The sequence below is a fragment of the Carettochelys insculpta genome, chromosome 21, assembly GCF_033958435.1.
Source record: "Carettochelys insculpta isolate YL-2023 chromosome 21, ASM3395843v1, whole genome shotgun sequence".
Classification (NCBI taxonomy): Eukaryota; Metazoa; Chordata; order Testudines; family Carettochelyidae; genus Carettochelys; species Carettochelys insculpta.
Window position 1 is genome coordinate 904065 of NC_134157.1, and position 20833 is coordinate 924897.

The 20833-nt window shown below is 41.1% G+C and overlaps 1 protein-coding gene across 11 annotated transcripts in view; it reads left to right on the top strand.

Annotated features, from left to right (window-relative positions):
* ZNF618 (zinc finger protein 618) overlaps positions 1-20833 on the top strand; it is a 363510-nt gene that overhangs the window by 234139 nt on the left and 108538 nt on the right. For all 11 annotated transcript variants that reach the window (XR_012648390.1, XR_012648392.1, XR_012648391.1 and 8 more), the window contains exons 3-4: positions 562-818; positions 8592-8669. Coding sequence is in view for 7 of the 11 variants with exons in the window: in XM_075015771.1 (XP_074871872.1) it covers positions 562-818; positions 8592-8669 (335 nt within the window). In the remaining 4 variants the exon portion in view is untranslated. The remainder of the gene's footprint in view (positions 1-561; positions 819-8591; positions 8670-20833) is intronic.

Consider the following 20833-nt stretch of genomic DNA (forward strand, 5'->3'; position numbering starts at 1 on the left):
ATAAGGAACTGCATTTTGGGGGGAGCAGAGAGTGGCGTGTCAGATTAGTTCTGAAAGTTTCTCAGGACTGCAAACAGCAAGGGTGAGAAGCAGATTCTCAACTTACATACACATGGCTAAGAATATTTGCTTTCTTCTGATCTACAAGATATTGAGGTGTGGGGACGCTAGGGGTATTAACAGTTAACCAGTGAGGACTGGAGCAGCTCCTATCTGCAGTGGCCAGGGATGGAGGGGATATTGTGAAGGCTGCTCCAGCTGTGCATTCTGGTAGTCAGAGACACTCTGGCGGTTCTAGTCCCCTAGTAAAAGCAGTATCCTGTAACTGGAAGGACTAATAGTTTTGTGCGAATATTCTCATTTCTTGAGTCAGTTTGTTTAAGGTTGTTTACATGCCTAATAGCTTTATTACTTTAGTAAGGACCTGCCATTTTATCATTTATCACAGACATGTACAAACATACATAACAATCTTAAATAAATTGTAGTAAACAGAAGTATCTTTATTTTGGCATTAATAACTAAAAATTGACCTTATTTTTTCCTGTTTCTCATGTCCAGGGAGCACTTGAAGAGAAGCCCAAAGAGTCCAAAAGCAGAAGGCTCCGATTCTGTGACATCTCAGTCATCGCCGAGTGAAGAGCCTGGAACAATGGCTGAAGTGAAGGTGAAAACAGAGGTACCAGATGACTATATTCAAGAGGTGATCTGGCAGGATGACACCAAAGACTCCAAGAAGAACATAAAAGGTGGGACAGGAGATGTGCCAGCAGAAATCTGTGTGGTGATTGGAGGGGTTCGCAATCAACAGACACTCGGTAAGCTACTGGCTAATATCTCTGCTGGTGGTTGGTTCCTTTTTCCCAGTGTGTATTTTGTAAACTCTGAGGAGAGCAGAGAACTCTCAGATTTACCCAGTAGTGCTGAGCTGAAGTTAGAAAGCTGTATCTAAAACCTGGCACGAGATTATTCAGTCTCTTCTTTTATGATTAGGATTGTTTATTTGTGTTGTATCTAAAGATCCAACCAAGATCAGAATACCTTTCAGTTTGTCACTGTATACACACAAATTCTCTGTTTCTCTGTCCTGAAGGATTTACAATCTAAATAGACAAGAGAAGGAAGAATAATTATCCTCACTTTGCAGATGGGGCCCTGAAGTTTGGAGGGATTAAATAATTTGTGCAGCAGTACACAAGACGTCATAAGACAAAACGGAAAGATTTCCTTTTTGTAGGAATTTTACGAAAAACCCTAACACCCATAGTCTCTTTGGCTGGAACCTGAAATCTATGGATTTTATCTGACTTGTTTTCAGCAGAGCTGGACTGACAGCATTGGCCAAAAGCTGAAATATTTTTGGTTTTATGGCAGAAAAACTGAAATTTTTTGAGGGCTGCAGTTCCTTTATCCCCAATTTTCAATTGGAAAGAAGAAAAGTTTTGGAAAAAATTGAACCACATTCTGGGTCAAGTTTTTCTGCAAGCTGTTGAAAGAGGGAGAGAGGTGCTTTCACCAGTGACTTCTCCAACAACTGTAACCGGAACGGTTTCTGCTAGCAGCTTAACAAGGCTGAGCTTCAAGAAGAGTTGCTGGAACAAGAATAAGTCGCCTGTGACAAAAAGAGGAAGGAGTTAGATCATTGGGAAAGCGGTGAATTAGCTTTATGTACTGGGAAGGAAATAGTAGATTTATCTGGTCTTATCGTACTTTGTTTGTAGTTAGTATTAAGGTTTCATCAGCCCCACTGGTCTGTTTCTGATTTTTTGCTTATGATCGTAAGCCAAGTTGCTGCAGAGAGAACCCCTAGAACTTGTCACTAGCCTGGGCTGCTTCAGGGTGGTGGATATTTCTGATCCTCTTATACTGTGTTTGCCATCCACTCCTCAGCTGAAAGGACTGTTACAAAAGATACTTCCCTTGTTCCAGGTTGTAAGTACCAGCAGTCCATGAGACCCAGCTGGCATGTGGCTGCTGACCTTGCACAGTTTAAAAAGGGAAAACTGGTGTTTAAATATGGGAAAGAAAGGGTTAAGAGAAGCACTGCGCACCTGTTTGATCGTATAATTTGGTCTACCTTAATATATATAAAATTCAGTGCAAAATATATTCAGACTTGTAAGGGGCAGGCAGAGCCCCAGTTTCCTGCTCCCTGCCAGTGTGAAGGAAGGCAAAGTGGTGTTGACCATTGCAGGGCCGATGCCCTGCAGGACTGTATTGGAAGGAGTGCTGGGGATCAGGTGTCTCAAGGTACCTCAATCACAGCAAGTACCAATGGTTTGTCAGCACACCTTCTGTCCCTTCCCCGAGGGGTTCTGGCTCTGGAAGACATCGGTCTGTAGTGTATCGTCCAAAGAACTGTACATGACCTCTCCTTGCTGGCTCCATGTTCGGCGTCAGCACACAAATACTGTTCCCTCAGAGCTGTTTCCTAGATAACACGGACAACGGCAGTGTAGAAACTGAGAAATCAACAGAAGGTGGCCATGCTGGCATCTGCTGAAGCTGGAAGTGCATCAGCATGCCACGTCTAGCAAGGGCAGGACAAACATCGGGGGTGGTGTGTGTTACAGGTAGGGAGAGGCTGTGTTGGTGGGGGAGATGCTTTCAACAGGTTTGAAGCAATAAGGAGTGAGCTAAAAAATACATGGGGAAAATTCTCCTAGCCAGCAGTGCCCCTTTAAATGAACTGACTATCATACTATTTTTTATGTTTTACCCTAGTTGCTGGTTCTGTTTAAAGCCAGCTTGATCCTGAGGCAATTGGGAATGGGCAGCTGATTCCATTGTGCAGAGTGCTGTGAGTGCATCCATTCATCAGGCCATGCACATTTTCTCTGTTCGTTTGGGAGGTGGCACACTGAATAACGTTTCTGTATGACCACCACGTACTGCACTGTGAGTGAAGCGAGGTGCCTGAATAAATGTATAGTAGCTTTTAAACTGTTCCCAACTCAGTTCTTGTGCTCCACTCACCTTTACTGCTCTACAAAAACACAATCTGACAATAAACGCACAAATGCAAATGCCATCTGTGCAACTCAAGGAATTGTTGCCTCGTTGGCAGCATTTCGCTACTGTTCCTCACTTGAGGTTATCAAGATTTAGACAGCTTTCTAAGGAAAGGCCTCATGTTCTCTGCAGCTGCATGAGGAGTTCTCCACGAGATGTGTCTTTTGAAAACTTTACTGTGAATGGACCAGTTGCCCATTGTTTCAATTGCTTCAGCAGTGAAGGCAAACCTGAGCAGGTTTTACTCTTCTTTGTGAGAGAAATTGAGGTCTGGGGTGCCTAAAGTATAGGGGGCATGGGTGTAAAGGTATTAATGAAAGGGAGGTAGTGGATCCTATCCACTAGACTTAGAGAATGTCATTTTTCACACCACGAGAGAAGTGTTGTCATTGAAACAGGAAGTGGATTGTCTAAGGCTACATCTATACTTACTGGACAAGATTGACCGCATGTGTGAAATGGTGCATTCCAGTGTAACATCGACCCTGGAATTCCTCCTTAGCTGCATGTTAGGAAGTATGGTTGACGGGAGGAGCGCTCCTGTCTACTTTCTGCCGTGAAGACAGGCACAGAAGTCGATGGCTGCAAAGTTGATTTTTGGTATGCAGTTGGTGTCCCAAAAATTGCGTAACAGCCATCAACCTTCAAGGAAAGTACTGATGCAGCCTAATTCAGGGCTTCTCTGTGTCCCTCAGTGAGGGTGACTCGGCTGATTATAAAGCATATGAAGGACATATCTTCACTAGACAGTGCCACGACTCCATGGGTTGGTTGGAAATCTGGATCAGATGACTTTGCTTCTTGTCTGAGATAGAGATCACCCCTAAGCTTGCCATACTCAGCCAGGATGTACTCTTTCTGCTATCATTAGGTCTGCACTGTTTAAGGTTCATCCATAGATCAGTGGTTTCCAATTCTCCTATTCAGTTACTTTTCTCCAGAAATTTGGACTATGCCAAACTCTGTTCTCATTGGGGTGGGAGCAGCCCAAACACCATGGTGGATTAGAGTAAATACATCTACATGAAGTACAAGCAGTGGTAGCGCCCAAAGTGTCAATCCACCAAGTCTGGCATACCAGTGCTGGTCCATCTACATTAGGGGCCACTGGGTAACAGCTCTTCATTTCTGAAGAACACTTATTGATCTTTTCTTGGTCATTGCCTCACAATTTAGGTATCACTAACAAGTAAAGTTTACAGAACAATGGACACTAACTTTGGGAAGTGACAAACTTCTGACAGTCTAAACCCTCTGTTCTCTACATCTTGTTAGACAAGGCTAAGGAGCACCCTGATTGTCTCATCTGTAATTTTTTAACAAGGCATAGTTTAGAAAAGTAATTTTATTTAGTGACCTGACCTATTACCTTTGAGCCCCAGGCTCTCTGAATAGTACCAGCACTGATTTACAGGCAGGCAGACATGCTCCTTCAAAAATCTACCTGTGAGGCAAGAGGCGGTGAGTAGAAATGGCTCTTCCTACTGAGAGGGAGAGAGAAAGGGGAGCTGAGACTGGATGTGATTTTGTGAATGGTCCAATATCTGTTGTTGGAATTTGGATTTTGTGGGGAGATTTTATCGTCTGGGATTTGATCAATATAAGACTAAGTTTAAGGCAGCTTCAGGTGGGCAGTGATTCACCATCAGAAGCTTACTGAAGAGGGCTTTTCAAGTTACATAGTGCAGTTATAAATGTTAGAGGAGATGAGGAGTGAGAGAGTGGTTCTCCTGGAATCTTTTTGCTCCAAGGCTGTCAAGCTAATTTGTAGCTACTCAGTTCAGGCTAAGATGCAGGTGCACCACCTGCTGAGGTGCTTTGGGACTTTCAGTAATTATGCTGAACTAAACTATGATACACAAAGTCTTAGGAAATGTCGTGTGGCCTTTGACATCTCGGTGCAAGTACACAACGTTAACTCGAGTGTTCAACATTTTAGTACGTTTCAGTCCTCATTGTCTTTTGGAAATTCATCCACATTTGGACTCTTATCTGATTTCTTTTTGTGTGTGCAATTTAGATGGAAAAACAGTGCAACACTGCCCTCCCATTGGATTACACAAAATCAATGTTCAGGCACCTGGGTTTTTACCAGGCACTGGGATACACTGTCTGGTATGTGATAGAAGGGATCACAGAGCAACGGGATGCTCTAGATGAAACTGACGTGTTGCTCAAGTTCCAAACACAAGACTCGGGGAAAAACTCTGGCAAAGTCCGAACCACACACACCACACCCTCATCCTTTCCCATGCCTCCGAGGCAGTTTTAACCTGCACGACTGGTCCCAACAAAGCCAAGAGCCCAAGGTGTACCCACAACCATAACAGCAGTGCCCAAGGCCACACACTCTTCTTTGTAAGCTGCTAGCACACAGGATGTCTATTTTCACCTTGTCTTTCCATCCCCTTAAATAACACATTTATGGTGGTAATTCGTCACAGCTGCCTCGCATTTTGGAGGTAGGTGTGTATGTTTCTATCCCTCTTCTCCAGACAAGTAGTGCAGAGCAGGGTCTTTTTCTAAACAAAAACTGGCAGTAATGCCACAGCTGCAAACTTACTGCCCTACCAAATGCTGGTCCCTTCTTTTGGATTTTCTCTGTTATAACCTGAGGACTCCAGTTCCATGAAGTACTTGCTTAAGTCCTGTCACAACAGGCAAAAGTTGTCCTGTCTTTGAGGCAAGGAGCTTGAACTTTTCTCTCCTTGCTACTTAAAAGCTCAAAGGAATTGGCAAAGATGTATGAGGGTACATCTGGGGATGTGGAGCAAACATCCTCTGAGAAATGTAGTCAAGAGCCCAGGAAAACATCAACCCAAAAACGATCCATCTTGAGTCAGCCCTCCTGCTTCTTTTGTGTGATGGAGCAAGCAATCCCTGTGCACCAGGCTTTTCTGGAAGCTGCTGTTTTAGTGTTCAGTACTGTGTAAGGTCAGACCCTTGACCTGTATGTATCAAGAGGAAAAAAGGGGTCTCACTGACAGTGGAGAGTGGGGTTCAAATGCTACAGGGAACAGGGTGGGTCTTTCCTTTTGGTCCTGTGTCCACATCTCAGACCCTCACAGTTTAGCTCCCTAGCTGGATCTGCCCAGGAGAGGACCAAGCGCAGACCAGCAGAGGATAAGCAGTCTTGGCAAAGCCGTTGGCCCTGTAACTAGCAGAAACATCCTTTCATCTTTTTTGGCATCAGATTCATGCACGCATGTTCTTAGATGAGAAATCTCCAGTGTTCATGTTTGACATCCAAGTTCAGCTTCATCTTTTTGATATAAGGAAACACGTGGTTAAATATGTGAGCTGTTTTTGCTTTGTGAAATGCTGCTCAACCAAATGTATCTACATGCAAAAGAGACCGTTTCTGTGGGAGTAGGAAGAAATACAAAAGAACAGTGCCCAGGCTAAAAAAAATCAGAAAAGAGGCCCTTGTTCTTTTTGTTTTCTCCCTGATCTCTGTAGGTATTGTCTGGTATTGCTGTTGGTTATCAGTCATGTTTTCCTGTTGTCAAGTTAAATGAAATTGTTATTCATTGTAATCCAAGTGGTAGCGAGTATAGTTTCATTGCCTAACTGTATTTGGTTTTGAGTACTCCTATAACCAGAGAGTTTGGTTCCTGGTATAAGTTTAATGAGTCATTTAAAATGTAAAGTGATATCAGGGGGGTGCTATCAACCTGTTGAGGCCCACAATGTGACTAGTTTTAATTGGTTAAAATCTGCTGTGGTTCAGTTCTTCTTTTCATATTGTAAAAAAATCTGTCTTGGTAAGAAACAGGGAGGGGAGCAAAACAAATCCACTTTGATGTGACTGTGGTTCCCCTCTGAAAATGGTACAACAATTTAGGTGTCGTTTCAAAAGACATTTTATTCTGACACAGCTGTCTCAAGCTATACAGTAGTGTGTTCTTTTGAGCACGCTTGTGAGCAGTTTCAGCACCAGTTGGGTGAGCAAGACCCTTCCCAGCTCAACAGACATTCCCATAACGCTCTTGGTTCAGAGACAAAGAGTTCTGCTGTGTTAGAAACAAAAGGAACAATCCAATCAGCTTTTCCAAAACCAGAAGGGACAGGTCATTGAATGAGAAGGAAAGAATGTAAATAAAAGTACAAGAATACAGATAACTGCCTGACATTTTCCCTTGAAAGATATCATTCAGCTGAACAAGTATGACCAGGAAACAAAGCTGGTGAATATTTCTTTCAGTTTGTATGTGAGTGCGCTTTGGTCACACTCATTCTCCTTTGAAATTTACTCACTTCTGTGAGTCTGACTGTGACTCTGCAAGGTCAGAAAAAGAATGTTTAAAAGACACATTGTCAAGGAACTGTGGAAATCAAATGTTAAGTTCTCCCTTCCCCTCAAGGGCTCCCATATTAGAGTGCAGAAACTACTCTATGATTAATCATAGCTAACCAATACAGCAAAATTAGTGAATTGTATTTATTGCAAAGAATTATTTACAACCAACCCAGAGAAGTCTAAGAAATGTGAATAACAAATATATTTGAGGATGTCTCTAATTGCTTTTCAGTTTTCCATGAACAGAAGAGCAAATATTTTTGTTGAAAATTATACTCCAAGCTCAAGTTTTCCATCTAGGCTGCTGCTGACTGTTCGTAGATACTGAGATTAGATAAGAAAACAGAGCCAGAAGTACAGCGTTCAGAAAGAATTTTCCCTATAAAAGTCTAAAGTTCATTGTTATCTATCTGATATCCTGTTGGATATCTACCAAATCTCTTTAGCTGGGTCTACATGTTCCCCCTCCTTTCGGCGGGGGCATGTTAATGAGGCAGTTCAGAAGATGCTAATAAGACACCGACATGAATATGTAGTGCCTCATTAGTGTAATGGCAGCTGTGCGCAATTCGAAAATGTTGCTTTTGGAACGCATGTGCCTGTGTAGATGGGGGCCTTTCGAAAGGACCCCCTTACTTCAAAAGCCCCTTCTTCCTAAAACCAAATAGGAAGAAGTGGCTTTTGAATTCAGGAAGGTCCTGTCGAAAGACCCCCATCTGCATGGGCGGCATGAATTCTGAACGTAGGCCTTTCCAATCGCACATGGCTGCCATTATGCTAATGAGGTTCTGTATATTCATGTCATTGCCTCATTAGCATCTTCCAAACTGCATCGTTAACATGCCCCCTCCATAAGGAGGGGGCATGTTAAACATGGCTTATGTGTGGTGATTACAATGCTTGGGAAATTTTGAAGATAAAAGAGCTGAAATTCTAGTTCAAGGTTTATTCTGGCTACTAGAAAAAATATTATTTTATTGTCAAGTTATAAATTGGCCTATTTTTGTCTCTTCTAAATTAGTAAAATGATAAAGCTATATTGTAATGTAAATGTAGCAAAATATGTGAACACTCGTACATTAGCCAGGAGAAAAGAATCTAGAGGTGGACAGTGGAGTATAAATTCCCTTCACTTAATGCCACAAGCCTTCCAGTTCCTTCTCTCTTGCGTACAGCTGCACTGTTCTCTCATCAGTTTTTGGCTGTGTCTGTATCATGGAGCTGTCTGCTTGTTACTGTTCTAATATGGTGATACATACTTTTCTGTCCTGTTTTTCAGGGTCTTATGAATGTGGAATATGTGGGAAGAAATACAAGTATTACAACTGTTTCCAGACCCACGTACGAGCACATAGAGGTATTGACCTGCTCAAACCTTTGAGAATCTTAGGTCACCATTCAGGCTTTTGAGATTCCCTGTTGCTACTGCCTGCCATTATAATGAACCCACTGAGTGCCATTGTTAGGATGTACTCTGCTGTAGTCAGAAGGAAGGGGAATCCATGCTCCAGCAGTATTCTTTCTTGAACATCACCATTAGCTGCTACATTCAATTAGGTTAAATAAAATATCTGTGAAAGTTTTCTCCAGGGGCCTCCTTATGGGAGGGGCTGTGATTTGGGGTACAGTGCTGTATGTGGATGTTTTCCTCTCTGATGCAGTATTCCCAATGAATCAGCTGTCCAGTTGCTGTAGCAATGGTAGTCCATGGCTCCACAAACTCCTGCCAGTCTTTAAGTTTTAATCCATTCCTATTATGTTTAAAATCAATTGAGTAATGACAGGCCAAGAAAAATCACTTAGTATCTCTAAGGATACTGGTGCATTGTAAACAGATTATCCAGAGTCTTTGTATATCATCAGGGAAAGGAATTCTGTGCAAGTGAAATGTGTAAAGTGATCACAATTGTCTACTTAAATAGTTACTGAGATTCTTTCAACAGTGACTGCTAAATCCTTTATCATATTTTTCTATAGCGTGCTTTAGTGTCTCCATTGCATCTTTTGTTGAAGGCTGAAATGGCACTTGCAGTCAGAATCCCTTTTTACACTTGATTTTAGCTTTCAAAGCATATTTCTGCCATGACATTTCTCATGTTTGGTGCAGTGAGCATTGTGAGAATATTTTCTAGAAATCTGGCCATTTTTAAGGGTTTAAGAGATTTTTAATCTAAGGGTTAAGGAAAGCATTGCTCAGCTGTAAAACTTGTCAGTTGTCATTCAAAAGTGGCTTTGTTGTAAAACTGCACATTTGGCATAATCAAAACTAGCTTGCTTGAAACAATATGATAACATAATCAAAGATTGTGCAATGACAGAATTATGGATGTTTGAAACTGTGACATGAAGCATGCAGGTACATTTATTTTCTACTTCTTCAGAGACTACCGCTGAGGTGTGTCTCAGTGCTTTAGGGGTCTCTTTCTAAAACGCTCACATCCGGATACCACCTGCATGTTTTTGATATATTTTCTTTTTACATGATGATTATGGCTGGAATTTTCAAAGGGGATGAGGTGACCAGTTCTCAATGACTGCTTTTAAAATCCCGTCATAAAATATAATAAAGATGAAGATGACAAATGTAAAGATTCAGAAGTCAACAAATGTGTAAATCAAGGGTGTGTTAATGCTTTCCAATTTTGAATGTAACTATAACACAACCTTTAATTACATGATCACACATACTACTCCTCAAATAATACACTATAGTATTATGCAGTTTCTTCCACAACCTTATATAGATATTGTAACATGGTCTAATATTTTGTACTACTAAATGACTGCCAGCAAAAATCCATGACTATCACTTAGATAAGCAATGCTACAAATTAGAAGCATATTACAGTGGAAGTAAAATATAAAACAGTAGTGAACTGCATTATCTGTTAGCATATGTAGGCCATGGCTACACTAGCACCCCCCTTTCGAAAGGGGGATGCTAATGAGCCACTTCGGCAGATACTAATGAGGGGCTACCATGCATATGCAGCCCCTCATTAGCATAATGGCAGCCACGTGCGTTTTGAAAGTGCTGCTTTCAAAACACATGCCGCCGATGTGGATGGGGGCCTTTCGAAAGGACCCCTGGACTTCAAAAGCCCCTTCTTCCCAAAACCAAATGGGAAGAAGGGGTTTTTGAAATCCGAGGGTCCTTTCAAAAGGCTCCCGTATACACCAGCGGTGCGTGTTTCAAAAGTGGCACTTTCAGAACACATGCGGCCGCCATTATGCTACTGAGGTGTTGCGTATGCATGGCAGCGCCTCATTAGCATCTACTGAAGTGGCTCATTAGTATCCCCCTTTCGAAAGGAGGGTGCTAGTGTAGCCACAGCCATAAGGTTTGCAACTGCAACTTTAACTGTTTGTTGGGGCAGAGACTATTCCTTACTATGTTTTTATACAACACGTAACAGAATGGGACCCTCATCTCAGCTGGCATTCATAGACCTCACTGTAGCATAACTAATTAAGGATAACATATCACATTTTATTGTAAGACATGCTTTCAGTTAGGGTGAAATCCTCCCCAGTGTTCGTATGAGTGTTTCTTTAAGTGGACACAGGATCTTATTCTTGTGTTCTGAAGCATGCGTTGTGTCTTTTTTATGGGGGGAAAAACCAGTTTCCAAATTATTTCTGCTTGTGAATTTAGAAATATATCAATAATTTTCAATTCAGAACTGAACAAGCACAGTTTAAATATGCAACATATTTTAGGGGAAATTTAATAAATTTTAACCAGTTTCAAGAGTACAGACGTGGTAACTGGTGAAAATAATACTTGAATTAAGGCAGTTTGAGGATAGGTTACTAGCTGTTTCTTCATATATACAAACAAGAAATCATGCATGTATCTGTACTCTTTGCCAGAACTCTGTGTGTCATTCATTGGTGAATAGATTGTGAAATACTGCAGTAATAAGTTGCTGTATAGTGATGTATCCGTGGAGATAAGATATCCTGGTGAACACACAGAGTACTTGTTCAGTGAAAACATAATAAAATTCATAATACCATATAGCGAGAATGTTTTCCATTGAGCTCAATCTATTGGACCATTCCAGTAATCAGGATGAAATAAGTGAAACCATGCAAGAGCGAAAGCAGTATTTTGCAAGATACTTTATGTAAATATATAAAGTTGTGGGAAAAAGTGTGTATACTGAAATTATTAACAGGATGACATCACCTTGTCATTAGTACATACATGGTCTAGTTAATGTAACCATAACTCTGACACTTCCTCGTGGCTGAATTTTTAATTTCATAATTTTATGTCCATGTAATTGGATCTTACATCCAAACCCATTCGTAACTCTACTCCCCACAAGCTCTATTTGATATTCTAAAGCACTGGTACTTAAAAGATGATAAAAAAAATTGTGTTTTTGGTTGAACTGAGCACAAAAATTTTAGAAATTTTCAGCAAGTAGAAAAGTTTAGTTTCAAGTGAAACAAAACATTTAATTTTGATTTTTATCATTTTAAACACTTGAATTTTTAATAAAATCACAGAAAATTTCTGAAGTCGTTTCAAAGCAAAAACCAAAAGCACTTCATTTAGAATACTGAAATGTTCAATGGTTTGAATTTTTTTTTGTTTCTAAACAGTTTGTCAAAGTGACATGAATTTATGACGCATCATTATTGTCAAACTTACATTTTTAGCCAAAAAAGTTTGATTGAAATTTTTATCCAGCTTTACTCCTCCCTTCTTTGTTCATGGTCCATCTGCTAGTAATTCACCCCTGAAATCTTGTAGTCACATCCTCTTGACAGGGATCACAGAGGAAGCTTTCTTTCAGCACCTGATCTTCTTACTTCATGTGCTACTTCTGCTTGAACTTTTTGCCTGTCTGTGTCTGTAGTTTTTGATTATTCTTGGCAAGCTGGCCTAGCACAAGTTGGCCTCTTTTTCAAGGCCAAACAGTTCATATGGACATGGCACCTTCACTTCTTTGGGGTCCTTTTTTTCATTGCTTTTTGGTGCTTCATTGTAGAGAAGTGTCCAATTCTCCTTTTCTCTAATAGGCTGTTTTTTTATGGAGTGACATAAGGGAAGAGATGGAACAGACTAATACCTTTAGAAGGTCATGCAGGTTTTTGATTCTTTTGGCACCAGGCCAGTAGGTTCTTCTGTCATTAAAAGGACACTGTCTGATTACGCGTCATTCCATTAATACCTTGCCAGCCTGCAACTAGTAGGTCTTGTATCAGAGACAGGGCAGCTTCAGTGGGTAGCCTCAGACCTGTTTCAATTAAGAATAAATAGAAAACACTCATATAGTCCACACTGTGTTACAAAGGGTTGTTATTGCCAAAGGGCTGGCTTATGGGAAGACCGTCATCCTTCAGTGATGCGGATTCCGCTCCAAAGATGTGTGGGCACCACAGATTCTCTAGCTCCCTTGAGTTTGGTTCCTTTTTGGAATATTTCTTACAGGAGTTTGCTTTTGTATTGTGGAGTAAACATCCATTTGAGTCTTCCTATCTATTGCTCCAGTCACGTATATTTACCCCACTTTCATTTGTTTTAGTAGCTATGCTGCATAATGCTTCACTTTTTTGGGGGGGGTGAGAGGTGTTTGTTTAGAAAACACCTTTTTGAACTGTTCAGCTCCAGAAGTCAAAATCCTGTGTTGACAACATCAGTCTTGATCCATCTCTGACGCCTGCCCCATTTGTCAGGTAGAAGGTTCTAGTTTGGAAGTACCATGCTGTCTTTTATATGGGGTTATTTGTTCATCCTTGGAAAATGTTTTTTTTCATGTTTGAGAATTTGGCGTTTACCTACACAGAAGAGCTTTTCCTGTATAATTCTAAAATGATTGGAGAGCTCTAGGGAATGAGCTCCTGGCAGCTTGTGAGTTCAGAGTGTTCAGGAGCCTTAGTTCAAGTACTAGTGCCTGAGAGCAAAGCATCATAAAGTTCCTGAAGTGAGTGTAAATACATCTTCACAGGAGCAGAAGTATAGATAACAAATTTCTCTTCCATATTTTTTCAAGAGGGAAAACTAATATGGCAGAGGAGGATAAATGGTGAAGTTAGAATAGCCGAAACATTTATTTGCACTCAGATTAGAAACCCTGCAAAAAGATGATTTCACCTCCTGTGCAACTTGTAAGAGATGCTGGAGCACACGTATTTCAAACTATAGTTCATTTCTTTAGTGATATTTCCACCATACTAACTAGCTATGACAATAGACAGTATCATAGATGCCAGCATTAGCAAATGCTACTGCATGTGCGTGAAACCAAGTTCTTAAGTGCTTATAACTCACTGTATTTTTTGTTTGTTTAGAGCTTTTTAATCCATGAAAGGGCCGAATCATCAATAGGAAGGAACCATCCTGAATGTTTAAATTGTATAGTTCAGCTGTATTTGAGTCAGGTGAGCAGAAAAGCATCTAAACATTTAAGTGGGACAATTGCATTTTCTTTCACTTGCCCATAACTCAAAAATGATTGGTGGTGTTTACAGAGTTTCAAAAAATAACTTTAAAATAAAAAAAAAAAACTGAGCTGAAACCAAACACAAAAAATGTTTGCCCTAGGGAGAATTTTTAGATCATACACTCACAGAAGATCAGGGTGGAAGACATCTTAGGTCATATAGTCCAATCCCCTGCTCAAAGCAGGAACAGCTCAACTAAATCAACCCAGCCAGGGCTTTATCAAGCCAGGCCTTGACCTACCTCTAAGGATGGAGATTCCACCATCTTCCCTAGTGCAATAGTTTTTCCTAACAGCCAACCTAGACCTCCCCCACTGCAGCTTGACACCATTGCTTGTTCTTCTGTCACCACTGAGAACAGCATGGCTTCATCCTCTTTGGAACCCCCCAGGTAGCTGAAGGCTGCTGTCAATTTCCCCTTCATTATTCACTTCTGAAGACTCAGTAAGCCCAAATCCCTCAGGCTCTGCACTTAAGGCATGTGCCCCAGTCCCCTAATAATTTTTGTTGCCCTCCACTGGACTCTCTCCAATTTGTCCACATTTTCCATGTGGGTAGGCTCCAAACTGGATGCAATACTCCAGATGTGGTGTCACCAGTTCCAAATAAAGGGGAATAATCACTTTCGTCCATCTGCTGGTAGTGTTCCTACTAATACCGCCTGATGTGCCATTAGACTTCTTTATCAACAATGGCACACTGTTGACTCATGTTGACTGCTGACTTCTCATCTGCTATAATCCTCAAGGCATTTTTTGCACAACTGCTGCCTAGCCAGTAGGTCCCTGTCCTGTAGCAATGCCTGGGATTCTTATGGTCTGAGTGTAGGACTTGGCACATGTCCTTGTTGATCCCGATTAGATTTCTTTTGGCCTAATCCTCCAATTTGTCTAGGTATCTCAGGTCCCTTCCCTACTCTCCAGCATATCTACCACTCTCCTCATCTAAGTATCTTCCGTGAACTTGCTGAGTGTGCAAACCAATCCAGCATCCACATCATTAATGAAGATGTTGAACAAAATTGACTCCAGGACTGACCTCGGGGCACTCCACTTGATACTGGCTGTCGACTAAACATCGAGCCATTGATCAATACTCATGGAGCCTGACGATTTAGCCGGCTTTCTATCCACCTTTATAGTCCATCCATCCAGGCAATACTACTTTAACTATCTGGCAACTATGGGAAATTGTATCAAAAGCTTTGAGATATATAATTAATATCTCACATCTGTTTTCCCCATATCCACAGAGTCTTCACCTAATCATAGAAGGTGATCAGGCTTGCTCTAGATGAATTCATGTTGATTGTTTCTGATCACCTTTTCTTCTCCAAGTGTTCAAAATGGACTCCTTTTGGACCTGCCCTGTAATTTTTCCAGGGACTCAGGTAAGGCTGACTGGTCTGTCGTTCCCTGGATCTTCCTCCTCCTTTTTGATGTTGAGCACTACATTTGCCTTTTCCAGGCCTCTGGAACCTCCCCCCAGTTTCCAACAGTGTTCAGAGATAATGGCCAGTGGCTCTGCAGTCACATCAGCCAACTCTCTCAATGTCCTTGGATGCATTAGATCCAGACCGATGGACTTGTACATGTCCATCTTTTCTAAATAGTCTATTACCTGTTCTTTCATCACTGAACACTGAGGCAAGAAAGTATTGATTATTTCAGGTTTTTCCACGTCAGCTGTCATCACAAAGTTGCCTTCTCCATTCAATAAGCATTTTGCACTTTTCCTTACCTCCTTGTTGCTAACATACCTGTAGAATCCTTCTTATTATCCATCATATCCCTTGCTTTCTGTAACTCCAATTGTGTTTTGGCCTCCCTGATTACACCCCATCCTGCTCAAGCAATATTTTTATACTCCTCCCTAGTCACCTGTCCAAGATTCCTCTTCCTAAAAGTTTTTTCTTTTCTTTTTTTCCCAGCTCACCAAATATTTCCATGTTAAGCCAAGCTGGTCACCTTACACAATGAGTATTTTTTAGCACATTGGAATTTTTTTCCCTGTGCCTGCAAAATGGCTTCTTTAAAATACAGCCAGCTCTCCTGGACTCCCTTACCCCTCATATTAACCTCCCAGGGCATCCTGCTCATCAGTGCCCTGAACGAGTCAAACTCTGCTTTCCTGAAGTCCAAGATCTGTATTCTGCTTTGTTCCTTTCTTCTTTTGTCAGGATCCATAATTCCATCATCTCATAGTTACTACTGCTCAGGTTGCCGCTTACTTCTACTTCCCCCACCAATTCTTCCCTGTTTGTGTACAGCCAGTCAAGAGAAGCATGACCCCTAGTCGGTTCCTCCAGCATTTGGCCTAGGAAGTTGTCTTCAGCACTCCCCAAAAGCTTTCTGGACTGTCTGTGTACTTCTGTGTTGCTCTCCCAGCAGACCTCTGGGGGATCCAAGTTCCTCATGAGAACCAGTATCTGTGATCTGGAAACTTCTGTTAGTTGTCCTACAAAAACCTTGTCTACCTCATCCTCCTGGTCTGCTGGTGTATAGCAGACGCCCACCACAACATCACTCCTGTTGCTGTTGCCACTAATATTAATGCAAAGATTCTGAACAGGCTTTTCTCCAGCTTTGTACTGGAGCGCTGAGCAATCATACTGCTCTCTTACATATAGCGCAACTCCTCCACCTTTTCTTCCCCACCTGACCTTCCTGAACAGTTTATACCCATCCATGACAGCGCTCCAGCCATGTGAGTTATGCCTCCAAGTCTCTCTTATTCTAATCTCTTCATAGTTCCTTGACTGTTTCAGGATCTCCAGTTCTTCCTGTTGTCCCAGGCTTCTTGTGTTCATGTAGGGGCAGCTAAGATAACTAGCCAGTTGCCCTGTTTTTTCCGTATGAATCAGTAGTCTTCCCCTGTTGCACTCTCTTCCTTGTGTTTCCTCCCTTTTTCCCATTTCCTCACTTACTTCGGGGATTAGGTCACATGCACACCCGATAACCTAGTTTAAAGCCCTCCATACTCGGTTTGCAAGCCTGCCTGCAAAGATGCTCTTTTCTCGCTTTCTTAGGTGGATCTCATTTCTTCCTAGCAGTCCTTGCTCCTGGAACAAATTCCATGGTTAAATAATCTAAAGCCTTCTCTCTGATGTCAATGTGTGGTTGTACAGGTGATATCAACAATTCAACGGTCCCTACCTAGGACTTTCGCTTCAATAGGGACAGTGGGTGAGGACACAATTTGTGTCTCAGACTCTTTTATCCTTTTTCTCAGAGCCATAGTCTGCAGTGACTCACTCAAGAACATTTTTGAGAGTGTCATTTGTACCCATGTGAAGAAGTAGGGAAGGGGTTGCAGTCCGATGGCTTGATCAGCCTCAGCTGACACTCAAATCAATTCTAATTCTAGCAAGTGTCCTTGTTTGGGTGGCACATGGTTGGCTCTGTCCCCATTGAGATTGAGCCCTTCACCACCATCACCCATCTCTTCCTCTTGGGAGTGGGGGGTCATGGAACCCTCATCTTTAGGACAATGGATTCCATGCCGACTGGTCAATGGGATCACCTTCTGAACATGTTTGCCAGATAATTCTTGCAACCCATTCTCTGCTGTAGTACTTGTGCAGAGAACCTGAAAATGGTTTCTTATCTTTGTCTACATTGGGAGTACATGAGTGCTCCTCTTTTTAATTCTGTATGTCAGTTTTCCTCCCTGCTCTGCCCTGCCCTTTCTGATCCATCAGTGTGCTGTTCCTGAAGTGCAAGTGCTGACTTCAGTTCAGAAAGTCTTCATTTTCTCTCATTCAGTGCAGGCTAAATACTTGGGCTTATAGTCTTTAACCTCCTCTTCCAATATAGAGGCCATCTTTCACTTTCTGCTGATGAAGTTGCTTCAATCCTGAGAGAAAGACCACTATGTGCCAGTCACAGCGGATGTATTTACTGGTCACAGAGCCCAGAGCTCCTCTTGGATAGTTCCTAGGCAAACTCACTCTATTTGCCCCTCACTCAGTTTGCAACTGGCTGCTTTTTTGTAAGGCTGCTTGCTCAAAGCAGTGGGCACAGCTCAAAGCCTTCCCTCCAATCAAGCACTCAAGGTCCACCTGGAAGAAAGCACTCCCAATTCGCACATTTCAAACAGTCCAACCCACAGTCAAACAGTTTGTGCAGCTACCTTCAGTCAAACAAATGGTCACAGCAGACACACACTCAGATAGTTATGACTAAGTGAAAACAGGGTTGTAAAGCTAACTTTAATTCAGGCACGAACTACCTGTTCTGTAATAATTGGAGGATACTTTACAAGGGAATTATTGTATCATGGACTAAATGATCACAATCTTTATTTAGCATGTTTTTGCTTTACTTTAATTAGTAACTGAACAGCATCTCTACAGTCAGTCTTACTGACCGTTCTGTTCTGGCATGGCTGCACCAGCTGGATCCTCTGCTTGTTGTAAATCAGTACAGCTCGAAAAAATCAATGTAGCTATGTGTATTTACACCAGCTCAGGATCCGATGCATTGTTATGACTATAGCCAGAGCAGAATTGCCATCTTTAGTTTAGGTTCCTATTTTAATCCTATGTTCTTTCTCATAACTTTGCAACATTTTCAGACTGAAATTTTCTAGCTTTGGTTTCTGTCCAAGAGAATCAGGTCAGCTCTTTGCAAATGGAAGTAATATACTCTTTCCTAACATATATTTTGACAACCTGTTTTAGATCTGCTCTACTGCTAAAATGTATGAGTGTAGAAGACTGAAATTTGACAGAATGATAATCCTTCTTGATGAGAGATGGTGTGTCTGATATTGAAGGAAATTGGCTTTGCTTTGCCCAAATTGTCTGGCTTTTAAAAAATCGCAAACCAAGCACATGCAGTGGATTATTTTTAGCCACCTGAAATTCATTGTGGCAGGTATCTGATGAAGTGGGTCTTTGCCCACGAAAGCTTATGCTCATACATTTCTGTTAGTCTGTAAGGTGCCACAGGACCCCTTGTTGCTTCTGAAATTCATTGACACAGATTTGGTGAAGTCTTAAACTCTACATACTAGGCCTCAGCCCAAAAATGCTTTGGTGGGGGAATATAGTTTTTCCTTTCATTCATTAAACCATCTTTGAATTATACGAACAGAGAACATATATTTTCCAGTTTAAAATAATTATTACTTTTCTGCACATGTATAATTCAGAAATGTCTGAACTTGAAAATTTCATAGGTGGCTTGTTTCTTGCTAAGTTTGAAAGTACAGTAACAAATTATCAAAAGCGCATTATGCATACATTGTTCTAAGTTTCCATTGGGTTTATTTATGTTGTTACCCAGGGACTCCAGAAAGCCATATATCAGATTCCATTGTGTCACAGCTAGTTTTTCCTTGAGTGACAAAATGGTGTCATATCAAATCTGTAACATTTGTGGAGAAATATAGTTGTGTGACTTCGTAGTTCCAGAGACGACTTTGTGTATTTCTAATCAGATGCTTCAGTCTACTGCAGAATGCAAACTTTATTACACATTTTATTATTTTTAAAATTTATAAAATATTCTTTCCTATCAGTTAGAAAGATTTGACAAGGTTCTCACCAAAGGCTTCTAAGCAAAGGAAGCAGTTATGGGACAAAAGAGGAAAGGTCCTCCTGTGGCTCAGTGAATAGTTATAAGACAGGAAACAAAGAATAGGACTAAACAGTCAGTTTCCACAGCAAAGTGGGGTAAATAGCTGCATCGCCCAAATGTCTGTACTGCAGTCCTGTTGTTCATAATCTGTGGTGTTCAACATGTTCATAAGGGATCTGGAAAAGAGGCTAAACAGCGAGATGGCAAAATGTTCAGATGATACAATATTACTTAAGATCGTTAAGTCCCCATCTGACTTGAAAAGTGTTACAAAGGGTTCGTGCTAAACTAACTAGCTGGGCAACACAATGGCATATGAAATTCAGTATCAGTAAGTGGAGAGTAATGCAAATTGGAAAACATAATTCCAAATGTGTACATAAGATAATGGGCTTTAAATTAGCTCTCAAGAAAAAGAGTTTGGAGTCAATGTATTTCTCTGAAAAACATCTACTCAGTGTGAAACAACAGTCAGAAAAGCTAACAATGTTGGGAAATATTAAAAAAGAGATAGCTAACTGATGACGGAAAGTATCTGTATGCCACTGTTATGAATATCACATGCATTCTGTTTCCCCATCTCAACAAACAAAAACAGAATCTATTAAAATTGGGAAAGGTACAGAGAAGGGCAACAAAATGATTGGGGATCTGAAACAACCTCTGTCTGGGGAAAATCAAAAAGACTGGAACTGTTCAGTTTAGAAAAGAGATAGCTAAGGGGGCATGTGATAGAGGTCTCTACTCTGTCTTTAGAGTTGTTTTGTTTCCAGGTCTTTTTGTGTATTCTCTCAGGGTGAGGAACAGTCTGTAAAGGTAGCTGAAGACAGTCATTGTTTGCTTCCTGTTCCTTATATAGAATTTCCCTAAGGCAGAAAGTCTTTGTTCAATTCCCCACCCCCAATAGAAAAGTACAAAATTCAAGATGGATTCCAGCTCTGGGTGGCATCGTCACATGTCTTCGAGGGACCAACCATAGACTTGGCTTACAGGAAGAACAAGACTATTCGCAGATCATTGTCTTGAGTACCGGGCCATTAAGTGTCTTGAGTGCTAATGGCCTTCATTAGAATATCTAGATAAATACATTCGTTTATTGTTCATAATTCTAACTTTACATACATGAATTATATAGGCACACAAATGGAATGTACATATTCAGCAGATTAAAAGCCCTCTGGTTACACTATCCAGTTTGCATAAAGTATACTTGACTTATGCATATTCATATTCAGAAACATAGTTCCATAAAAAATATGAGAGTGAAATGTTACACAGAGTTCCTTGGGCATCTATATTGCTGCCTCTGCACATAGACCAGGTATCTAGACAACTAAGCCACAGAGCTATTCACACACAAAAAAATTAAAACAAACAAACACAAACTACAAACAAACAAAAAACACTTCGACCTAACTCTGCACAGTGCAGCCAAGGAGACAACTGGTGGAGATTCTGGTTCAATTCCCATACCAGGACC